The sequence below is a fragment of the Lissotriton vulgaris genome, chromosome 4_1 (assembly GCF_964263255.1).
Source record: "Lissotriton vulgaris chromosome 4_1, aLisVul1.2, whole genome shotgun sequence".
NCBI classification, from domain to species: domain Eukaryota; kingdom Metazoa; phylum Chordata; class Amphibia; order Caudata; family Salamandridae; genus Lissotriton; species Lissotriton vulgaris.
Genome location: NC_141691.1, coordinates 2,137,143,300 through 2,137,161,820, shown reverse-complemented (window position 1 = coordinate 2,137,161,820; position 18,521 = coordinate 2,137,143,300). Strand labels below are relative to the sequence as shown.

Below are 18,521 nucleotides of genomic sequence, written 5' to 3'. Positions count from 1 at the left end.
CCAGGTAATTAATTTTACCACATAATTGGCGCCCGAACAGGGACCCCTCCCCCCTCTCACCCGCCGGAGGTGCTTTGCAGGCTTAGCCCCCTGCCACAGCCGGACGGAAACTACGCGTACCCGCAGGATTTCCTGTATCTCCCTCAGGCCAACGGAGGTGACTGAGGCCGCGATCGACACCCAGACGAGGCGGTGAGAAGTGCGGAGGATCCCGACCAGAGCCTAGCTGAGAGAGCAAGATCCGAGGTATACGGAGGCCCACCAGGTTCCGAAGTTCCGAAGTATCTGCGTCACGAGTCGAGTCCGAATCCAGTCCGAATCCAGTCCAGAGTTTCCGAGGCCTTCTGTTTCCGTGCTTCCCGGTGAGTACCGTTGCTGGGGACGCATCTAGACGTGCGCATTAGGTTGTGCCGGTCAAGACAGGTTTGGGTACACAGACCTGGTCTGCACTGTTTTAGACAGTGTATCTGTACTGTTTAGCAGTACATCCAGTCTGCACTGTTGAGCAGTGTATCTAGTATTATGCAGTTAGCGAGTTACATTCTAATTGTTATTGTTCATCTCAAAATGTTTTAATGTGTCTCAAAATGTCGTGGTATGAGTGATTGTTCGATCGTCATTATTGTGATTATTGTGTTCATTGTGTTCATATCTGAGTAAGCACTAAGTAGCCAGATTTTTAAGATGCCGTTGTTCTCCAAATTAAGACAGATAAAGACTAGAAAAGGGATACTCGAGGAAGCTGTTCCCATCCCACCTAGGGACACTCCAGGGTACTTTATGTACCACAAGCACAACCTAGATGCCGTTCTATTTCTCGATTTATGGGTGGACTACACTAAAGATCTAGCAGAGAATCAGAGGTGGCCCGCTGCAGGGACATGGGATTCAGATTGCATCATAAGAGTAGAAGAAGCATTACGAAAAAAGAAAGCCAGACAGTCACAGAAAGATGCCATCGAATTATGGCGTAAAGAATCGCATAGGCGTACAGAAAAAGCACTTAGAAAAGAAGGGAAAAGGAAAGAGGATTCAGACAAGGCCCAAGAAAACGTATTAGTTGAGGAAGGTATCCGAGTAAAAATAGAACAAGTAGACAGACAACTAAACACCCTTAGGAATGGTATGTATCCTCTCCTGGCCGAAGGTTTACCTAAGGCCACGCCGGAAGTACCACAAGATCTACCACCTCCCATGCTCCCGACTAAAATGCATCCCAAAACCGCGAAGGACATTTTCCTTTCTTCCTATCTAGATGATGTAGCGCCCGCATATGCTAATGCCGCACTGCCGCGCACACCTCCTTCCGGCGGCGCTCGACCCCGAGACAATCAGCCCCTACCCCCGCGACAAGCTACTCCTCCACCTCTTCCTCCCGTTCCGAATGTCCCTCCTGGTCTTCCTCCTGTTCTTCCAACTCTTCCCGCACCCATTCCTCCCACTTTACATCCGAACAACCCCTTCGGAGGCAGTGCCTCAGGAGGCGCGTCCGGAGGGGCGATAGGTTTCCAGACACCTCCACAAGTACATAGATTGACTTACAGGGATCTAGCACAACAACGTACACCTCGATCAGCCGATTTCGATATAATAAAAGACCGTCTCGGGGATTGTAGATATGATCCAGTACCCGGTAGAAATGATGAAAGACTAATACTAGCATCAGTACGACTAAGACGGGTCACCAACTTTTTGTTGACCCTACCCGGAATGGTTGAACATCTAGACAGAATATATCATTTTGTCCAAACAGGGCAGGGACCTGAAAGTATTAAGGAAGCCATGGCTCACCAGAAAGTTGACATTCAAGCCAAGATATTACGGTTTTTTATAAACTGCTTAATAAGAGAACAGGATAGGCCGGGGATGGACCCGGAGGAAATGAAAGCACTTCATAGATGGGGTCAGAATATAGCAGACGGGAGCCATGATAAACAGAATAGTATAAAAAACATGTATCAAAGAATCAGAAGCGTAGTAATAAAAATACATGAAACAAGACAGGTAGAACCAGAAAATGAATCAGACAAGTTTGAGTCCTCAGAAGAGGAGCAACCAGAAGAAGCTACAGGACAAACACAATTACCAGTTAGAGAAACGATAGCGTATGTAGGTAAAGGAAGACCCTTTAATAATTTAATGCGCCCAGTGCGTCCAGAAAGTAAAAGAATTTTTCAAGAAGCCATGTGTAACCCAAGAACTCCTGAACACTTATTTCAAGCTACTGATAACAGACTCCGAGAACGAATGGGGTACCATGTACTAGAGTCTATGGATGAACAAGAATTAGCGAGGTCAGCAGTACAATGGGCTGACAGTCCCGAGAAATATAGTGATGATGCGTTAGCACACACATTTTTGAACATGACACCAAGTGAACAGCGTTTAGCTGGTACATACATGATACAACACCTACTTCTATTGTATAGAAGCCAACATTCCGATCCAGGCCCCCTGCCTGATATATTAGCAGAACTACTCATGAATAAGTGGAGAGGTCTAGGTACCGATCTAATTAAAGTAATTCTAGAACAGCGGCACAGATATAGTGCCTTCCTATGTCCACAATCTGATTCAGCACACTCCATGGAAAGAAAAATGTATTACCTAGATAGACAGAATCCGTTACGAGAAGTGCACCCAGTTCAGAATGCCGATAATACACTTAGACGTGTGTTTGTGTTCACACCCATAACCAAAATAGAATTATTGGAAATGAAAAAACTAGTACCTAGCCATGATAAAGATCCCGCAGGTTTTTACCGTGAAATAAAAGACATGTTACTCATGGGTGACTATACTTATCCCGACCTTATGAAGATATTGAAAGTACTACTGCCTCCTGGTATTTATGAGAAACTTAAAGAAAAAGAATGGGAAGTGGGAAATGCAAAGATTGATTGGGCTGCATTAGAAAACGAAGAAAATACTAGAATTCCAGGCCAAGGGCTTGGGGATAAGGTTAAAGCATTACCAGGATTGTTAGTACAAGTGTTGCCACGTTTATTAAGTACGAAAAAGGAAGATTGGGGTGCAATTTCGGCCTGTAAACAGAAACCCGATGAAGACACTAGTGATTTTTATACTCGATTTGAGAAATGTTTTGGTATTAATAGCGGCCTGAAACCAAGTAGCGAGTCGTATCCACACCTTTTTGTAACAAAATTAGTTGAGAATTCACTGCCCCAGGTTAAGAACAGAGTACTGAAAGTCGAAAGCACTTGGCAAGCTAACACCCCTTCACAAATGTTACAAATGTTACAGTACCACCAGAATAGAATTAGAGAAGAACAAGAACATGAACAAAGACGTATGAAAGACACGAAAATGAAAATGTTAGTTGCCCAGTCAGTTCCTGCTGATGGTCACAAAAAGGGTACGACCCAGCCTAGTAATTCGACGGCTCCTGTTAAAGGGACATGTAACTATTGTAAACAGCCAGGTCATTATGTAAACGATTGTGCAGTTCTGAAACACAATATCTCCACGGGTAAGACCAAGGAGAGACCGCGTGTACCTAGACAAGATCAGGCCCAGCAGCAAGTACCACAGAATATACAACATATTCCGCCTATGCCAGCTTCATCACAAACTGTAGCAGTGCCACAGCAACAGCCTATTACGGCAACACAGAACACGACACAACAGATGTACCAGTATGCACAGAATGACTACCCTGATTATCAGCGATACACATGAAACAGCCTAGAGAGGGAGTTTGGCTTGCCCCTTATTGAAGTTCCTGTAGATCAAGAGGGTCCTTATGTACACAGTCAAGTGTTAGGAAAAGACAGAAAGTTTTTAATTGACACAGGGGCAAGCAGGACCACAATCAGTCACAATGAGGTTCCAGGGGCACCCCTCTCAGGCTCACAGAATGTTTCCCTTGGATTTTCAGGAAAGCCTATTATTAATGAAGTATCAAAGCCACTTCCACTTGCAGTTGGTCCCTTGACACGGACTACAGATTTATTGCTTACAAAAGCATGTCCAGAAAACTTATTAGGCATAAAGACACTGAAAGCTCTAGGAGCTATAATATGCTGTTCTCCGGAAGGAGTACGATTATTCTTGCGAGATTTTAAAGGCCATTATGTATTAAGAGACATGGATCCCCGGTTACAGAGTGTACCTGCACACTTGTGGGCGAAAGGCCCCACTGATGTAGGTTGTATGCACATTACACCATATCGAGTCACACTCAAAGCAGGAGTGGTATTACCACGAATTCGACAATACAAGTTACCTCCAGATGCTGTAGTGGCTTTACTGAGAATCATTGACGAGCTCATTGCACAAGGAGTGGTCGTGGAAACCGACTCCAATGTATGTAATTCTCCTATCATTCCAGTTCTTAAACGTACTGATCCAAATGCACCACCTGTTTATCGATTAGTTATTGATCTGCACGAATTGAATAAATGCATTGTACACAGTATCCTGTGGTTCCAGATATCTCTTCATTACTGACAGCTATTGATTCAGAAGCAACGTTCTTTACTGTAATTGACCTCAAGAACGCCTTCTTTAGCGTCCCAATTGATCCAGAAAGCCAATACTTGTTCGGATTCAGTTTAAATGGACGAAGTTTCAAATTTTCACGCGCACCTCAAGGATTCACAGAAAGCCCCAGCATCTATAGCCAAGCACTGAAAAGACAACTTGACAGTATCCATATGCCTGTTAACACCGCCCTACTCCAGTATGTCGATGATCTGCTGATCACCGCACGAAGCGAACCCGAATGTGAAAAAGCATCACTGACGGTTTTAAATTTCCTGGCTGACAAGGGGCACAAGGTTTCCCCTTCAAAGCTGCAATTCTGTGTTCAGCAAGTTGTGTACCTGGGTCACTTGCTGTCCAAAGTGGGGAGACAGCTCACTCCGGATCGCATTCAGTTAATTGTAAACATGTCACCACCGAAAACACAAAAGGAGGTGCGGGCTTTCATAGGCCTCACCTCGTACTGCAGACAATTGGATTCCCCAATATGCATTTCTAGCAAAGCCACTCATTCAGTTGACAACTCAGGAGGCAGCGACATCGACTGTCCTCCCTTGGACTCAGGAACATACACAAGCTTTTGAAGACTTAAAGAAAGCCTTATGTCAAGCACCAGTTTTAGCAACACCATGTTACAGTAAGCCCTTTACACTTTTTGTTACAGAACGTGAAGGTACTGCCTTGTCAGTCCTCACTCAGGAACAAGCAGGTTCACACAAACCGTGTGCTTACTTTTCTAGCACATTAGATCCAGTAGCCCAAGCTTTACCTGCATGTTTGAAATCAGTCGCAGCGACAGCTTTAGCAATCAGACAGAGCGATTCCATAGTATTAGGACATCAATTGACAGTACAAGTTCCACATTCCGTGGAAGTTCTTTTAAATCGTACACAGACCCAACACTTGACCATAGCAAGACTGACAGGTTATGAATTGACATTGTTTCAACCACACATAGAAATCAGACGCTGCAGCACATTGAATCCTGCCACACTTTTGCCATTAAGCGGTGTGGACCCTCTGAAGCATGATTGTATCGAAGTCATCACTATTACGACGAAACCCAGACAAGACTTGACAGATGTCCCATTACCAGACCCAGACCTGACACTTTATGTGGATGGTTCATGTATGAGAACAGGTACAGGAGAATTAGTGGCAGCTTACGCAGTCACAACAGACACCGAAATTATAGAAACAAATTGTATCGACACCCTGTCAGCTCAAGCAGCAGAGCTCATCGCTCTGACACAAGCCTGTATTCAAGCCAAAAATCAGAGAGTTAACATATACACTGATTCACGTTATGCATTCGGAGTCGTTCACGATTTCGGAGTCCTTTGGCGAGAGAGAGGTTACTTAACTTCTCACGGTGCCAACATTCAACACGGTCCCCTCATTCAAGCCTTGTTAGATGCAATACATCTACCTACTGCGATATCTATTATGAAGTGTAAGGCACATACAAAGGTTACCGATACGATCTCCCAGGGTAACGACCTGGCAGACCGAACAGCTAAACAAACTGCCCAGAATCGAATGCATGCAACTGACTTGACAAAGACAATAGTTCCGACACCATCACACTGCATGGCAGTCAAGGATCCCGCACATGATGTAATTGACATACAGACACATGCCACACCAGATGAAATAAAGAAGTGGACTGAACTAGGAGGGATCCAAACAGATCAGGGATGGATGACGAAGGGAAAATCTACATGGTTTCTCCCCGATTCTATGGTTCAAGTCATCATTAACACTATACATAGCCCAGCACACCTAGGAGAAAAGGCAATGCTAGATAGCATTCAACACATATGGTACAATAAGAACTTACGAGCAGCAGCGAAACAAAAAGTGCGTACTTGCATGATTTGTTGTCAGTTCAATCCAGGTAAAAGCATTCCTGTAGAGAAAGGTGGATTTCAGCCTCCCGATCACCCTTTTGAAGTCCTCCAGATGGATTATATCCAGATGGAACGTTGTCAAGGATTCAAGTATGTCCTCGTAGTCGTATGTGCACTTTCCCGATGGACAGAAGCATATCCAGTCCCAGATTACACTGCTCCGACCACAGCCAAACAACTGGTTCGCGAGTTCTTCCCACGGTATGGTTTGCCCCGTATCGTGTACTCAGATAACGGTCAGCCATTCTCATCCGAGCTTGTGAAACACATAACACTCCTGTTAGGGTATCAGTGGAAGTTCCACTGTGTCCGGCATCCCGAGGCAGCAGGTCTCGTGGAGCGCCATAATCAGACTCTAAAGATCCGACTTTCAAAAATATGTAGAGAGAAAGGCGTTGACTGGATAGTAGCCTTGCCAGTTGCCCTTTTCTATATGAGGATGGTTGCGCACTCTCGAACTGGGCTATCCCCGTATGAAGTGGTCTTCGGTAGGCCACCAAATATGTGGGGGACGCCTATACCTCGTAAAATCACAGATGTTGATTGCGTTATGCTGACAGATTACCTTGCCTCCTTAATGTCTGCACTACAATCTTGTCGTTCACAGGTAGCTGCAGCCTTTCCCGACAACACCGAGGTGAAGCCCCATGAAGTGGTCCCTGGCGATTTTGTGTTCGTGCGGAATTTTGACCGGAGAAGCCCACTGGAGCCCCGCTGGCAGACCCCGAAGTTGGTTCTTCTGACGACAAGGACGGCTGTTAAATTGGAGGGCAGAAAAGGATGGCTGCACTCGAGCCACATCAAAAAATTTCACGGACTTCCTTCGGACTTGGACTCTAAGCCCTGCCCTCCTCCACAAACTGACTCAAAACTCCCCCTGGTTGAGAAAACCGCCTCCGAAGAGTATAGACTAAAATTACGGTCTAGCAAGTCAGACAGTTTAATTGTTTAAGTCCTCCCCTAGGTGAATCGGTTAAATTAGTTTCTGACATGTATCCCCTAGACCGAGATAGAGAGAGAGATAGACAGAGACAACTCAAGAAACGTGCATATTGTAAATCACTTCGTAGTCACTGTATAGTGACATTACTGATTATGTTTTTCCTAAGCCTTCTTATTATTGCTGCAAGTATATTATTACACATGTACTACCCTATTTTCAAGCGTGCACAATCTGCTTACAATGTCACTGCCGAACATTCTTTTAGCGAATTACCTCCCCATGAATTGTCTTACAGACTTGCGCTGCGCAACAACACGTTCATTAGTATGTTACATCACTCCCATCAGACTAACAATGCTACAAACTGCTGGATATGTGGCCGACTCCCTCCCTACCAGAAATACAAGGGAGTTCTGCCCCTCTTTCCGTACCCGTTCACTCACAATGGCTCCTGTGGGGCATGGTTTAGATTGATTAATTCCTTAGATTCTGACATTGCTGTTTACGATGGGAATTGGGTTTGGGGAAACCTGAACTTAGTTCTACTTAAAGTCTGTTACCCTGACAAGAAGGGACTTCCCACTAGAACAGGAACTGATCTAGAAAATGAAGTATATGGATTAGGTAATTACACAATTAACCTCATGATTCTTACTGTTGAATCTGAAGCCGCACCAGTATTACCTGCTATGTCAGTGTTACCAGTCAAAGGTGAATTATGTATCAGAAAGAATGGTTCCATACACTTAGGTCATAGTAAATGTACTACTGTGATCGAATTCAGTGATCAAGGCAAATCCACGTTTAGAGCTACACGTCATTCCTACTTTGTCTGTGGCCATACCGCATACATACGTTTGCCTCCAGATTGGGATGGTACCTGTTACATTGCATTCCTTCTACCACCTGTTTTCCTAGCTCCTCCTGATTATCACAGAAATACCAATCTAGTAAACAATAGACTCCGAAGAGATCTCCCGATTGTCGACTACACTGAAACGGCATGGGAGCAATACACAGACTTCAATAAAGGTTTCTTCCCCTACTTAGGTGCTGTTTTCAACAGTAAACTGATACGCAAATTAACTAGAACCCTCGAAGCAGTAGTGAATGAAACTACCTCCGCTCTAGGCAACATAACAGAAGAACAGTCCGCCATGCGGGTTGTTGTTCTTCAAAATCGTCTCGTCATTGACGTCATCCTAGCTGATAGGGGTGGAGCCTGTAAAGTCATCGGGTCAAGTTGCTGTGTTTTCATTCCAGAAAACGCGCCAACGGTATATAAAGCTATAACACGTCTCCATAAAATTGCAAGTCTAATACATCAGAATCCAGGCACCTGGACTTGGTCCGGTTGGTTCTGGACAACGTTGACCGCTTGGGGATGGAAGATCCTATCCTTCCTAGGCACTGGCCTTCTCATAGTATTCAGTTGCTGCCTATGTTTACAATGTGGACCGGCGATTTGCGGCCTGTGCGCCACATCATGTATTCCGCATCCAAATTCCCATTCAAAACGTCAAAAGAAGAAAGAAGAGCAAATGATGTTACATGAACAGATTGATCGATTCATGCAGATCGATATATCATGAAGGGTCCGTAGGGGACAAGGAGGGAATGAGGTAATATAAATTTTGTGATCGATTGTGTCCCCTATCTTAGACCCCAACGACTCCGTGTACACGCTACAAGTACATGTATGTTCCCTCCCCTTCAAGCTATGAAGACGCAAGTACATTTGCATCCAACGTTAACATGTCCTCTTTCAGATCCACCATGAATGGGTCAAATAGTCCGTTCCTAAATATGCCATGCCAACGTCTTTATGTAGTGTACTTTACACGTTTTTCAGCTCTGGCGAAGTAGGCCCTGAAATCTGCCATCGAGCCTTTTCCTGCCTTCTGACTCTGAATCTCAAACCTGGGCTTGCATCTGTACCCGTGACCTCTGCCTTACTTCCAGCACGGCCCACCGCGTTTGGCTCAGCCTGTTGCCTGCCAAGACTGTATTCAACCTTCGAATTATCTGCTCCACTCCTCGAAAATACATTCCTGTCTAGTAGTTTCATGTCAACATCCTTCCAGCTGCAGAGCAAAGGGCTTGGCCTCACTGTCTCTATGCAAGTAATTCATGGCTCTGTTTCCATGGTAGGCCCATGCCCTCCCTCGCACCCCTCGCATCTCATGCAGACACGTAGATGCTCATACACGCACTCACAGTCAGTATAGAATAGCCTCTTGTCCGAGAGACCTTTTCCTTCCAGATAATACAGTTCCTTAAACATGAGATATTAGATACGATTTGGGATTAGGTTGATCTGACATCCAGACATCTGTCTCCACATGTAGGGCTAAATGTCAAGTCCCCCTTCACCCCTCAAGTTACACGTACATTACACGTCATACTGCTGCGCGCGCATCTCTGCCATGTATTTTGCTGACATTGCCGGATTCACTCATGGATCCGCCTACTTGTGACATCATGATAAATGACGTTCTCGTTCACGCCTTCATGCACGCCTATTGTAACGCCTTTTTGTATTACGTACATGCTTTCTTATCTCTCCTCTCAGCTGTTACGCCTCCTGCATATGCCTTTACTGTAATGCATTGACTATATATATGAATGCCTGTCAATAATGTATTGTCGCATACTTGCATATTCGCATATTACCATTGACTCTGTCAGTCTGTCCCTTCCCGAATCTGCGTGGTGACGGAACGGTATGCCACCTTGGCTCGAGCCAATATGCTAATCACCCAATTCCTTTTATAGGAATAAAACCCTTTTTGAGAAACCTCAAATATCACGGATTTTGCCTCTTATTTATTATGAGTTATTCTTATTGACTTTACCGCATAGAAATTCAGTACCAGGTAATTAATTTTACCACAATTATACAACCTTTCCCTGCTGCACTTGTCAGAGTGCGCACAATGTCAAACCACTTTGTCAATGGAATAATATTATCCTTAAACGGAGAAATGTAACTATTTCTGAGACAACTTCTAGTAGAAACAACATGTGGGCGGAGACGCAGCCCCTTGTTTAGTGTCACTTCTAAAAGCTCCCAGAAGCCCTCCACAATGGCTGCTCGGACAAGACCGATCGAAAATCCAATCAAATGAAAAAATCATGGTTTGTCGGAGGGGGTAACTATACCCTATCCTTCTACGGTAATATGAGTCTGCAGCCTTTAACACTGTAATAACAATCCCACCAAAAGACATGCTGGCTTCAACTAATGTAACAAAGGGTTTTCACAGTCAATCGTCCGGGCATATTTTGTTCGGAAAGACTTAATATTAAAGCGATTAGACCTGTGGTATCAGCGCCTTGAGGCCCTAGAGGGTGAGTAGTCACACTTAACAAATAATGATTGATTAATTGCTTGGTATCTGATGAACCTTCTCAATAACCCAGTCAGACCTTCTACGTTAATATGGACTTGTCAATATAACCAACTCAGGCCGAATGCATTGGGCGGCATCTCAGTGGATGTCAAAAACTCTTCCCAATCAATTCCGGTGGGAAGGAATTTTGACAGGTGAGTGGAGCCAACATCTCCCTCTCAGCAGCAAAGATTGACAAATGGGTGGAGCCAACATCTCCTTCTCAGCAGCAAAGATTGCAGGTGAGTGGAGCCAACGCCTCCTTCTCAGCAGCAAAGATTGCAGGTGAGTGGAGCCAATGTCCCCTTCTCAGCAGCAAAGATTGACCGGTGAGTGGAGCCAGCGCCTCCTTCTCAGCAGCAAAGACTGACAGGTGAGTGGAGCCAACGTCCGCTTCTCAGCAGCAAATACTGACAGGTGAGTGGAGCAAACGTCCCCTTCTCAGCAGCACAGATTGACAAGTGAGTGGGGGCAACGTCTCCTTCTCAGCAGCAAAGATTGACAGGTGAGTGGAGCCAACATCCCCTTCTCAGCAGCACAGATTGACAGGTAAGTGGAGGCAACGTCTCCTCAGCAGCAAAGATTGACAGATGGGTGGAGTCCACATCTCCTTCTCATCAGCAAAGATTGACAGGTGAGTGGAGCCAACGTCCCCTTCACAGGAGCACAGATTGACAGGTGAGTGGAGCCAACGTCCCCTTCTCAGCAGCAAAGATTGGCATGCAAGTGGAGCCAACGTCCCCTTCTCAGCAGTACAGATTGACAGGTGAGTGGGGCCAATGTCCCCTTCGCAGCAGCAAAAATGACAGGTGAGTGGAGCCAACGTCCCCTTCTCAGCAGCAAAGATTGACAGGTGAGTGGAGGCAACGTCCCCTTCTCAGCAGCAAAGATTGACAGATGGGTGGAAACCAACATCTCCTTCTCAGCAGCAAAGATTGACAGGTGATTGGAGCCAACGTCTTCTTCTCAGCAGCAAAGATCGACACGTGAGTGGAGCCAACCTCTCCTTCTCAGTAGCAAAGATTGACAGGTGAGTGGAGCCAAATTCTCTGCTCAGCAGCAAAGATTGACAGTTGACTGGAGCCAACGTCTCTGCTCAGCCGCAAAGATTGACAGGTGAGTGGAGGCAATGTCTACTTCGCAGCAGCGAAGGTTGACAGGTGAGTGTAGCCAACGTCTCCTTCGCAGCAGCAAAGATTGACAGGTGAGTGGAGCAAATGTCTTCTTCTCACTAGCAAAAATTGACAGGTGAGTGGAGCGAACGTCTCCTTCTCAGTAGCAAAAATTGACATTTGAGTGGAGACAAAGTTTCCCTTTCAGAGGCAAATATTGACATGTGAGTGGAGCCAACATCTCCATCTCAGCAGCAAAGATTGACAGGTGAGTAGAGCCAACGTCTCCTTATCAGCAGCAAAGATTGACAGGTGAGTGGACGCAACGTTTCCTTCACAACAGCAAAGATTGGCAGGTGAGTTGAGAAAACGTCTCCTTTTCAGCAGCAAAGATTGACAGTTCAGTGAAGGCAACATCCCCTTCACAACAGCAAAGATTGACAGGTGAGTTGATGCAACATCTCCTTGACAGCAGCAAAGATTGACATGTGAGTGGAGCCAACGTCTTCTCCTCGGCAGCATAGATTGACAGATGAGTAGAGCCAATGTCACCTTCACAGTAGCAAAGATTGACATGTCAGTGGAACCAACGTTTCTTTCGCAGGAGAAAATTTGACAGGTAAGTGGACTCAAAGTCACCGTCCTAGCAGCAAAGATTGAAAAGCAAGTGAAGCCAACGTCTCCTTCTCAGCAGCAAAGATTAACTGGTGAGTTGCCTCAACGTCTCCTTCTCAGCAGCAAAAATTGAAAAGCGAGTTAAGACGTCTGCTTCTCAGCAGCAAAAATTGACAGGTGAGTGGAACCAGCAAAGATTGACAGGTGAGTTGAGCCAACCTCTCCTCAGCATCAAATATTTAGAAGTGTTTGGATCCAGCTTCTACTTCTCAGCAGCAAAGATTGGCAGGCGAATAGAGCTAATGTCTCCTTCTCAGCCGCAAAGATTGAAAAGCGAGTGAAGACAACGTCTCCTTCTTAGCAGCAAAAATTGACAGGTGAGTGGAAACAGCAAAGATTGACAGGTGAGTTGAGCCAACCTCTCCTCAGCATCAAAGATTTAGAAGTGTGTGGATCCAGCATCTCCTTCTCAGCAGCAAAGATTGACAGGTGAGTGGAGCCAATGTCTCCTTCTCAGCAGCAAAGATTGACAGGTGAGTGGACTCAAAGTCTCCTTCTCAGCCGCAAAGATTGAAAAGAAAGTGGAGCCAATGTCTCCTTTTCAGCAGCACTTCTTGAAGCTCCTCTTATGTTGATCACATTAGGTCAGGAGACACATGTGCTGTCAAGCCAGACTTAAAAATTCAGGGCTTCTAAACGATTTAGAGGTGGGGAGAAATGCAGGCAGATTGAAAGCAAGGCTCTCAGAACTTTGCTTTCTTTTTGGGTGAAGTGCTTCATGTCAAGTCAGGTATCTCTTGGAAGGCCCAGGGGGGACACAGGGAGATGCCCAGGGGGGACTCAGGGAGATGCCCATGGGGGACACAGGGCGATGCCCAGGGCAGCATCTTCTAACTCCCGCAGCTGCCATATGCTGATGTGGGGGAATAACCCCTTTGCTGCGATTCTTTCCTGGATAAAATCATTTCACCTCCATTCTTCAGTACGACTCCCTGCCTGTGCTGTACCCAAAATCTGACTTACTCCTCTCATCCTTGCCAAACTATACCTCTGATTTAGAAAAACATTGCTCTTAACTCTCTTACCTGTTGGTATGCTCTACACTCAAACCCTTTTCAAAAGTCCTTCCACTCCTCCTTCCAGCTCCTTCCACTCACCTGTAAAGCTCCTTCTAATCCAATCTACAGCTCCTTTTACTCACCTCTCTAAAGCTCCTTCCATCCCCCTCTATAGCTCCTTCCACTCCTCTTTATGGCTCCTTCCACTCCTATTTATGGCTCCTTCTACTCTTCTTTGTGGCTCCTTCCACTCCTCTTCAGGGCCCCTTCCACTACGCTATATAGCTCCTTCCAGTCCTCTTTATTGCTCCATCCACTCCTCTTCGTGGCTCCTTCCACTCCTCTTTATTGCTCCTTCCACTCCTCTTTATTGCTCCTTCCACTCCTCTTTATGGCTCCTTCCACTCCCCTCTACATCTCTACTCCTTCTTTGCTATTATGCACTGCAGCCCCTCTCTTTCCGTTAAAGCCATGAGGCAGCAGGCAGGTTTGTTTACTGTAGAATAGTATGAACTGAAAGGCATGACCATCTCCTCTGCCGCTGATGCAGAGACCCCCACAGTGAGGAGAAGCAGAGAGCCTCAGAGTGAGGAGAAGCAGAAACCCCCGTAGTGAGGAGAAGCAGAGACCCCCATAGTGAGGAGAAGCAGAAATACCCAAAGAGTGGAGAAGCAGAGACCCCCAGAAAGAGGAGAAGCAGAGATCCCCAGAGTGAGGAAATGCAGAGACCCCCATAGTGAGGAGAAGCAGAGATCCCCAAAGTGAGGAGAAGCAGAGAACCCAAAGTGAGGAGAAACAGAGACCCCCATAGTGGGGAGAAGCAGCGATTCCCGAAGTGAGGAGAAGCATAGACCCCCAGAGTGAGTAAAAGTTGAGATCCCAAAGTGAGGAGAAGCGCAGACCCCCATAGTGAGGAGAAGCAGAGATCCCCAAAGTGAGGAGAAGCAGAGACCTCCAGAGTGAGGAGAAGCAGAGACCCCCGAGTGAGGAGAAGCAGAGATCCCCAGAGTGAGGAGAAGCAGAGACCCCCAGAGTGAGTAGAAGTTGAGATCCCCAAAGTGAGGAGAAGCACAGACCACCAGAGTGAGGAGAAGCAGAGATCCCCAAAGTGAGGAGAAGCAGAGACTCCCAGAGTGAGTATAAGTTGAGACCCCCTGAGTGAGGAGAAGCAGAGACCCCCAGAGTGTGTAGAAGTTGAGGTCCCCAAAGTGAGGAGAAGCCCAGACCCCCAGAGTGAGGAGAAGCAGAGATCCCCAAAGTGAGGAGAGGCAGAGACCCCCAGAGTGAGTAGAAGTTGGGATCCCCAGAGTGAGGAACAGCAAAGACCCCCATAGTGAGGAGAAGCAGAGACCCCCAGAGTGAGGAGAAGCAGAGATCCCAAAAGTGAGAAGAAGCAGAGACCCCCCAGAGTAAGTAGAAGCAGAGACCTACAGAGTGGGGAGAAGCAGAGACCTAAAAGAGTGATGAGAAGCGGAGACCCCCATAGTGAGGAGAAGCAGAGACCCCTATAGTGAGGAGAAGCAGAAAACCCCAGAGTGAGGAGAAGCAGAGACCCCTATAGTGAGGAGAAGCAGAAAACCCCAGAGTGAGGAGAAGTAGAGATCCCCAGAGTGAGGAGAAGCAGAGACCTACAGAGTGAGGAGAAGCAGAGACCTAAAAGAGTGATGAGAAGCAGAGACCCCTATAGTGAGGAGAGCAGAAAACCCCAGAGTGATGAGAAGTAGAGATCCTCAAAGTGAGGAGAAACAGAGACCCCCAGAGTGAGGGGAAGCAGAGACCCCCAGAGTGAGGAGAAGCAGAGATCCCCAGAGTTAGGAGAAGAAGAGACCCCCAGAGTGAGTAGAAGCAGAGATTCCCAGAGTGAGGAGAAGCAGAGACCCTCACAGTGAGGAGAAGCAGAGACCCCCGAGTGAGGAGAAGCAGAGACCCCTAAAGTGAGCAGAAGCAGAGACCCCCAGGGTGAGGAGAAGCAGAGATCCCCAGAGGGAGGAGAAGCGGAGACCCCCAGAGTGAGGCAAAGCAGAGTAGCCCAGAGTAAGGAGAAGCAGAGACCTCATGAGTGAGGAGAAGCAGAGACCCTCATAGTGAGGAGAAGCAGAGAGCCGTAAGTGAGGAGAAGCAGAGACACCCAGAGTGAAGGAGAAGCACACACCCCCAGAGTGAGGAAAAGCATATACCCCCAGAGTGAGGAGAAGCAGAGATCCACGGGGGGAGGAGAAGCAGAGAAACCCGGAGTGAGGAGAAGCAGAGACCCAGATCCCAGAGGGAGGAGAAGCAGAGAAACCCTGAGTGAGGAGAAGTAGAGACCCCCAGAGGGAGGAGAAGCAGAGATACCCATAGTGAGGAGAAGCAGAGATCCCCAGAGGGACGAGAAGCAGAGAAATCCAGACTGAGGAGAAGCAGAGACCCCCAGAGTGAGGAGAAGCAGATACCTCTAGAGTGAGAAAGATCAGAGACCCCCAGAGTGAGGAGAAGCAGAGACACCCAGAGGGAGGAGAATCAGAGAACCCCAGAGTGAGGAGAAGCAGAGACCCCCAGAGTGAGGAGAATCAGAGACCCCCGGAGTGAAGAAAAGCAAGAAACCCAGTGTGAGGAAAAGCAGAGATCCTATAGTGAGGAGAAGCTGAGAGCCTCAGAGTGAGGAGAAGCACAGACCCCTGGAGTGAGGAGAAGTAGAAACCCGCAGAGTGAGGAGAAGCAGAGACCCCCAGATGGAGGTGAAGCAGAGAAACCCATAGTGAAGAGAAGCAGTGAACCTCAGAGTGAGGAGAAGCACAGACCCCCGGAGTGAGGAGAAGTTGACACCTCCAAAGTGAGGAGAAGCAGAGAACCCATAGTGAGGAGAAGCCGAGAGCCTCAGAGTGAGGAGAAGCAGAGACCCCAATAGTGAGGAGAAGCTGAGAGCCTCAGAGTGAGGAGAAGCACAGACCTCTGGAGTGAGGAGAAGTAGAAACCCGCAGAGTGAGGAGAAGCAGAGACCCCCAGATGGAGGTGAAGCAGAGAAACCCATAGTGAAGAGAAGCAGTGAACCTCAGAGTGAGGAGAAGCACAGACCCCCGGAGTGAGGAGAAGTTGACACCTCCAAAGTGAGGAGAAGCAGAGACCATCAGAGTGAGGAGAATCACAGACACCCAGAGTGAGGAGAAGCAGAGACCCCCGGAGTGAGGAGAAGCATAGATCCCCAGAGTGAAGAGAATCAGCGTCCTCTAGAGTGAGTAGAAGCAGAGACCCCAAGAGTGAGGAAAAGCAGAGCTCTTCAGAGTGAAGAGATGCAGAGCTCCCTAGAATGAGGAGATGCAGAGCTCTCCAGAGTGAAGTGATGCAGAGCTCCCTGGAATGAGGAGATGCTTAGGTACACAGAGTGGAGGAAACCAGACATCCCCAGAGTGAGGACAAACTGAGGTTTCCTTTGTGAGGAGAAGCAGAGATCGCTAGAGTGAGTTACAAGTGAGCTATCCAAAGAGAGGAGAAACACAGCACCCCAGAAATGAGGAGGAACAGATCCCAGATGAGGAGAAACTGAAATCCCACAATTAGGAGAAGCAGGGCTATTGAGACTGAGGAGAAGCAGAGCTACATGGAATGAGGATAAGCTGACCTAACCCGAGTGAGGGGAGAAAGCTCTTCTTAGGTACTCACTTGACCATTGCATGGGACAGGGCCCCCAGCAGGAGGAGCAGCAGGCACCTCATGGCTCTTCAAGCGAGTGTGCTCGAGGACAGACCTCAGCAGTCGAGGGAAGGTGACTGGTTACCTTACGTCTCAGATGTGGATTTGTACTTGTGACTTTCTCTTATCTTATGTGCCAGAGCAAACATGAAAAGAAACCTGTCTCCTTCCCCAAGGTGAACCGACAGCAGTGTTTAGCGGACTCTATTGGCTGGTGTCCAGAGTGTTGGGCGTCGTGGCGTGCAGTGTTATCCTTAGATTAGAAGTTCATACGACCTCTAGTGGGTCCTTACTCTGACATTGGCAAAGCGAAGGATCACAGAGCTCCCTGCCAATGGCTCACCTTGAGCAGAGCAACAGAGTAGGAACGTGCTCCTTTTTAACGTGGCCATCCCCACTTTTTACCTGGTATTTGATGCACTTTGACGGAAGTACACTAGTTTGCTAACCAGGTCCCCAGTGCAAGAGATCTTTCCCTAAATTAAGGTAACTGTTCAACTGTTCCCCATTTGCAAGGCCTTTGGCACCCCTGTATCTGCATACCACAGCCAGGGACTTCAAAGCCCTTGCAGCCTTTGGTATGCAATCCTGGCTTCCCCTAGACCTGGAGATGCCACCCCATACCTAAGGCCTATTTGGCACCAAGACAGGCAGTAAATTAGCAATGCTAGGGGGCGTGATGCACTACCAGGCCAGTTTCACCGCTAAGGTGGGCAGCCTAATGTGCCCAAAAGAAAAAAGGGCTCCACCATTTTGATTTTGGTGGAAATCATAATTCTGAGACAGGGTTATGTCCACTCCCCACAGGAAGTAGTCGTAAAGGGGGTTTAGCGACCTCAACTGTAAGTAGCTCATTGGCTACTACCCTTCACTCCCCTTTTTTGATATTTGATATTTGTGGGGTATTTCTAGAGCGCAACGTTCGCTCCGAAGGGAGCATCTTGGCGCTGAAAGATCCTGTGAAAGCCAGTCCAAGAGGAATTAGATAGCTGCTTTGGAGTAATCGTAACCTTAATGCCCCTAAATAGAGAAATTAGGGTGGTTTGCTTGACTGAAAAAATAGAAGGACAAAGAAGAGCCTAAGAAGCGAGAACTGTGGACTCCTGTTGCAATTTGACACCAAACCCTGTTAGCCTACCTACTACTATCCTGACCATTACAAAAACCAGACCTGTCCTGTAGCTGTGCATCCTTAAAAAGCCTTAGAGGGCATCCATCACTTGGCCAAGCCGTCCGCATCTCCTTGAAATGGAGGAGACACTTCCCTGCAGCCTGGAGGCACCGATCGGAATGCCCGGTTCACCATTGTGGTGTTCACC

At 47.2% G+C, this 18,521-nt stretch overlaps 1 protein-coding gene across 1 annotated transcript in view; it reads right to left on the bottom strand.

Annotated features, from left to right (window-relative positions):
* Positions 1–17,299, bottom strand: part of LOC147725236 (pepsin A-like) — a 186,999-nt gene extending 169,700 nt beyond the window's left edge. Inside the window, exon 1 of the mRNA XM_086966552.1 lies at positions 17,173–17,299. Coding sequence (XP_086822678.1) covers positions 17,173–17,225 — 53 coding nt within the window. The 5' untranslated portion in view covers positions 17,226–17,299. The remainder of the gene's footprint in view (positions 1–17,172) is intronic.
* Positions 17,300–18,521: the final 1,222 nt, after the last annotated feature.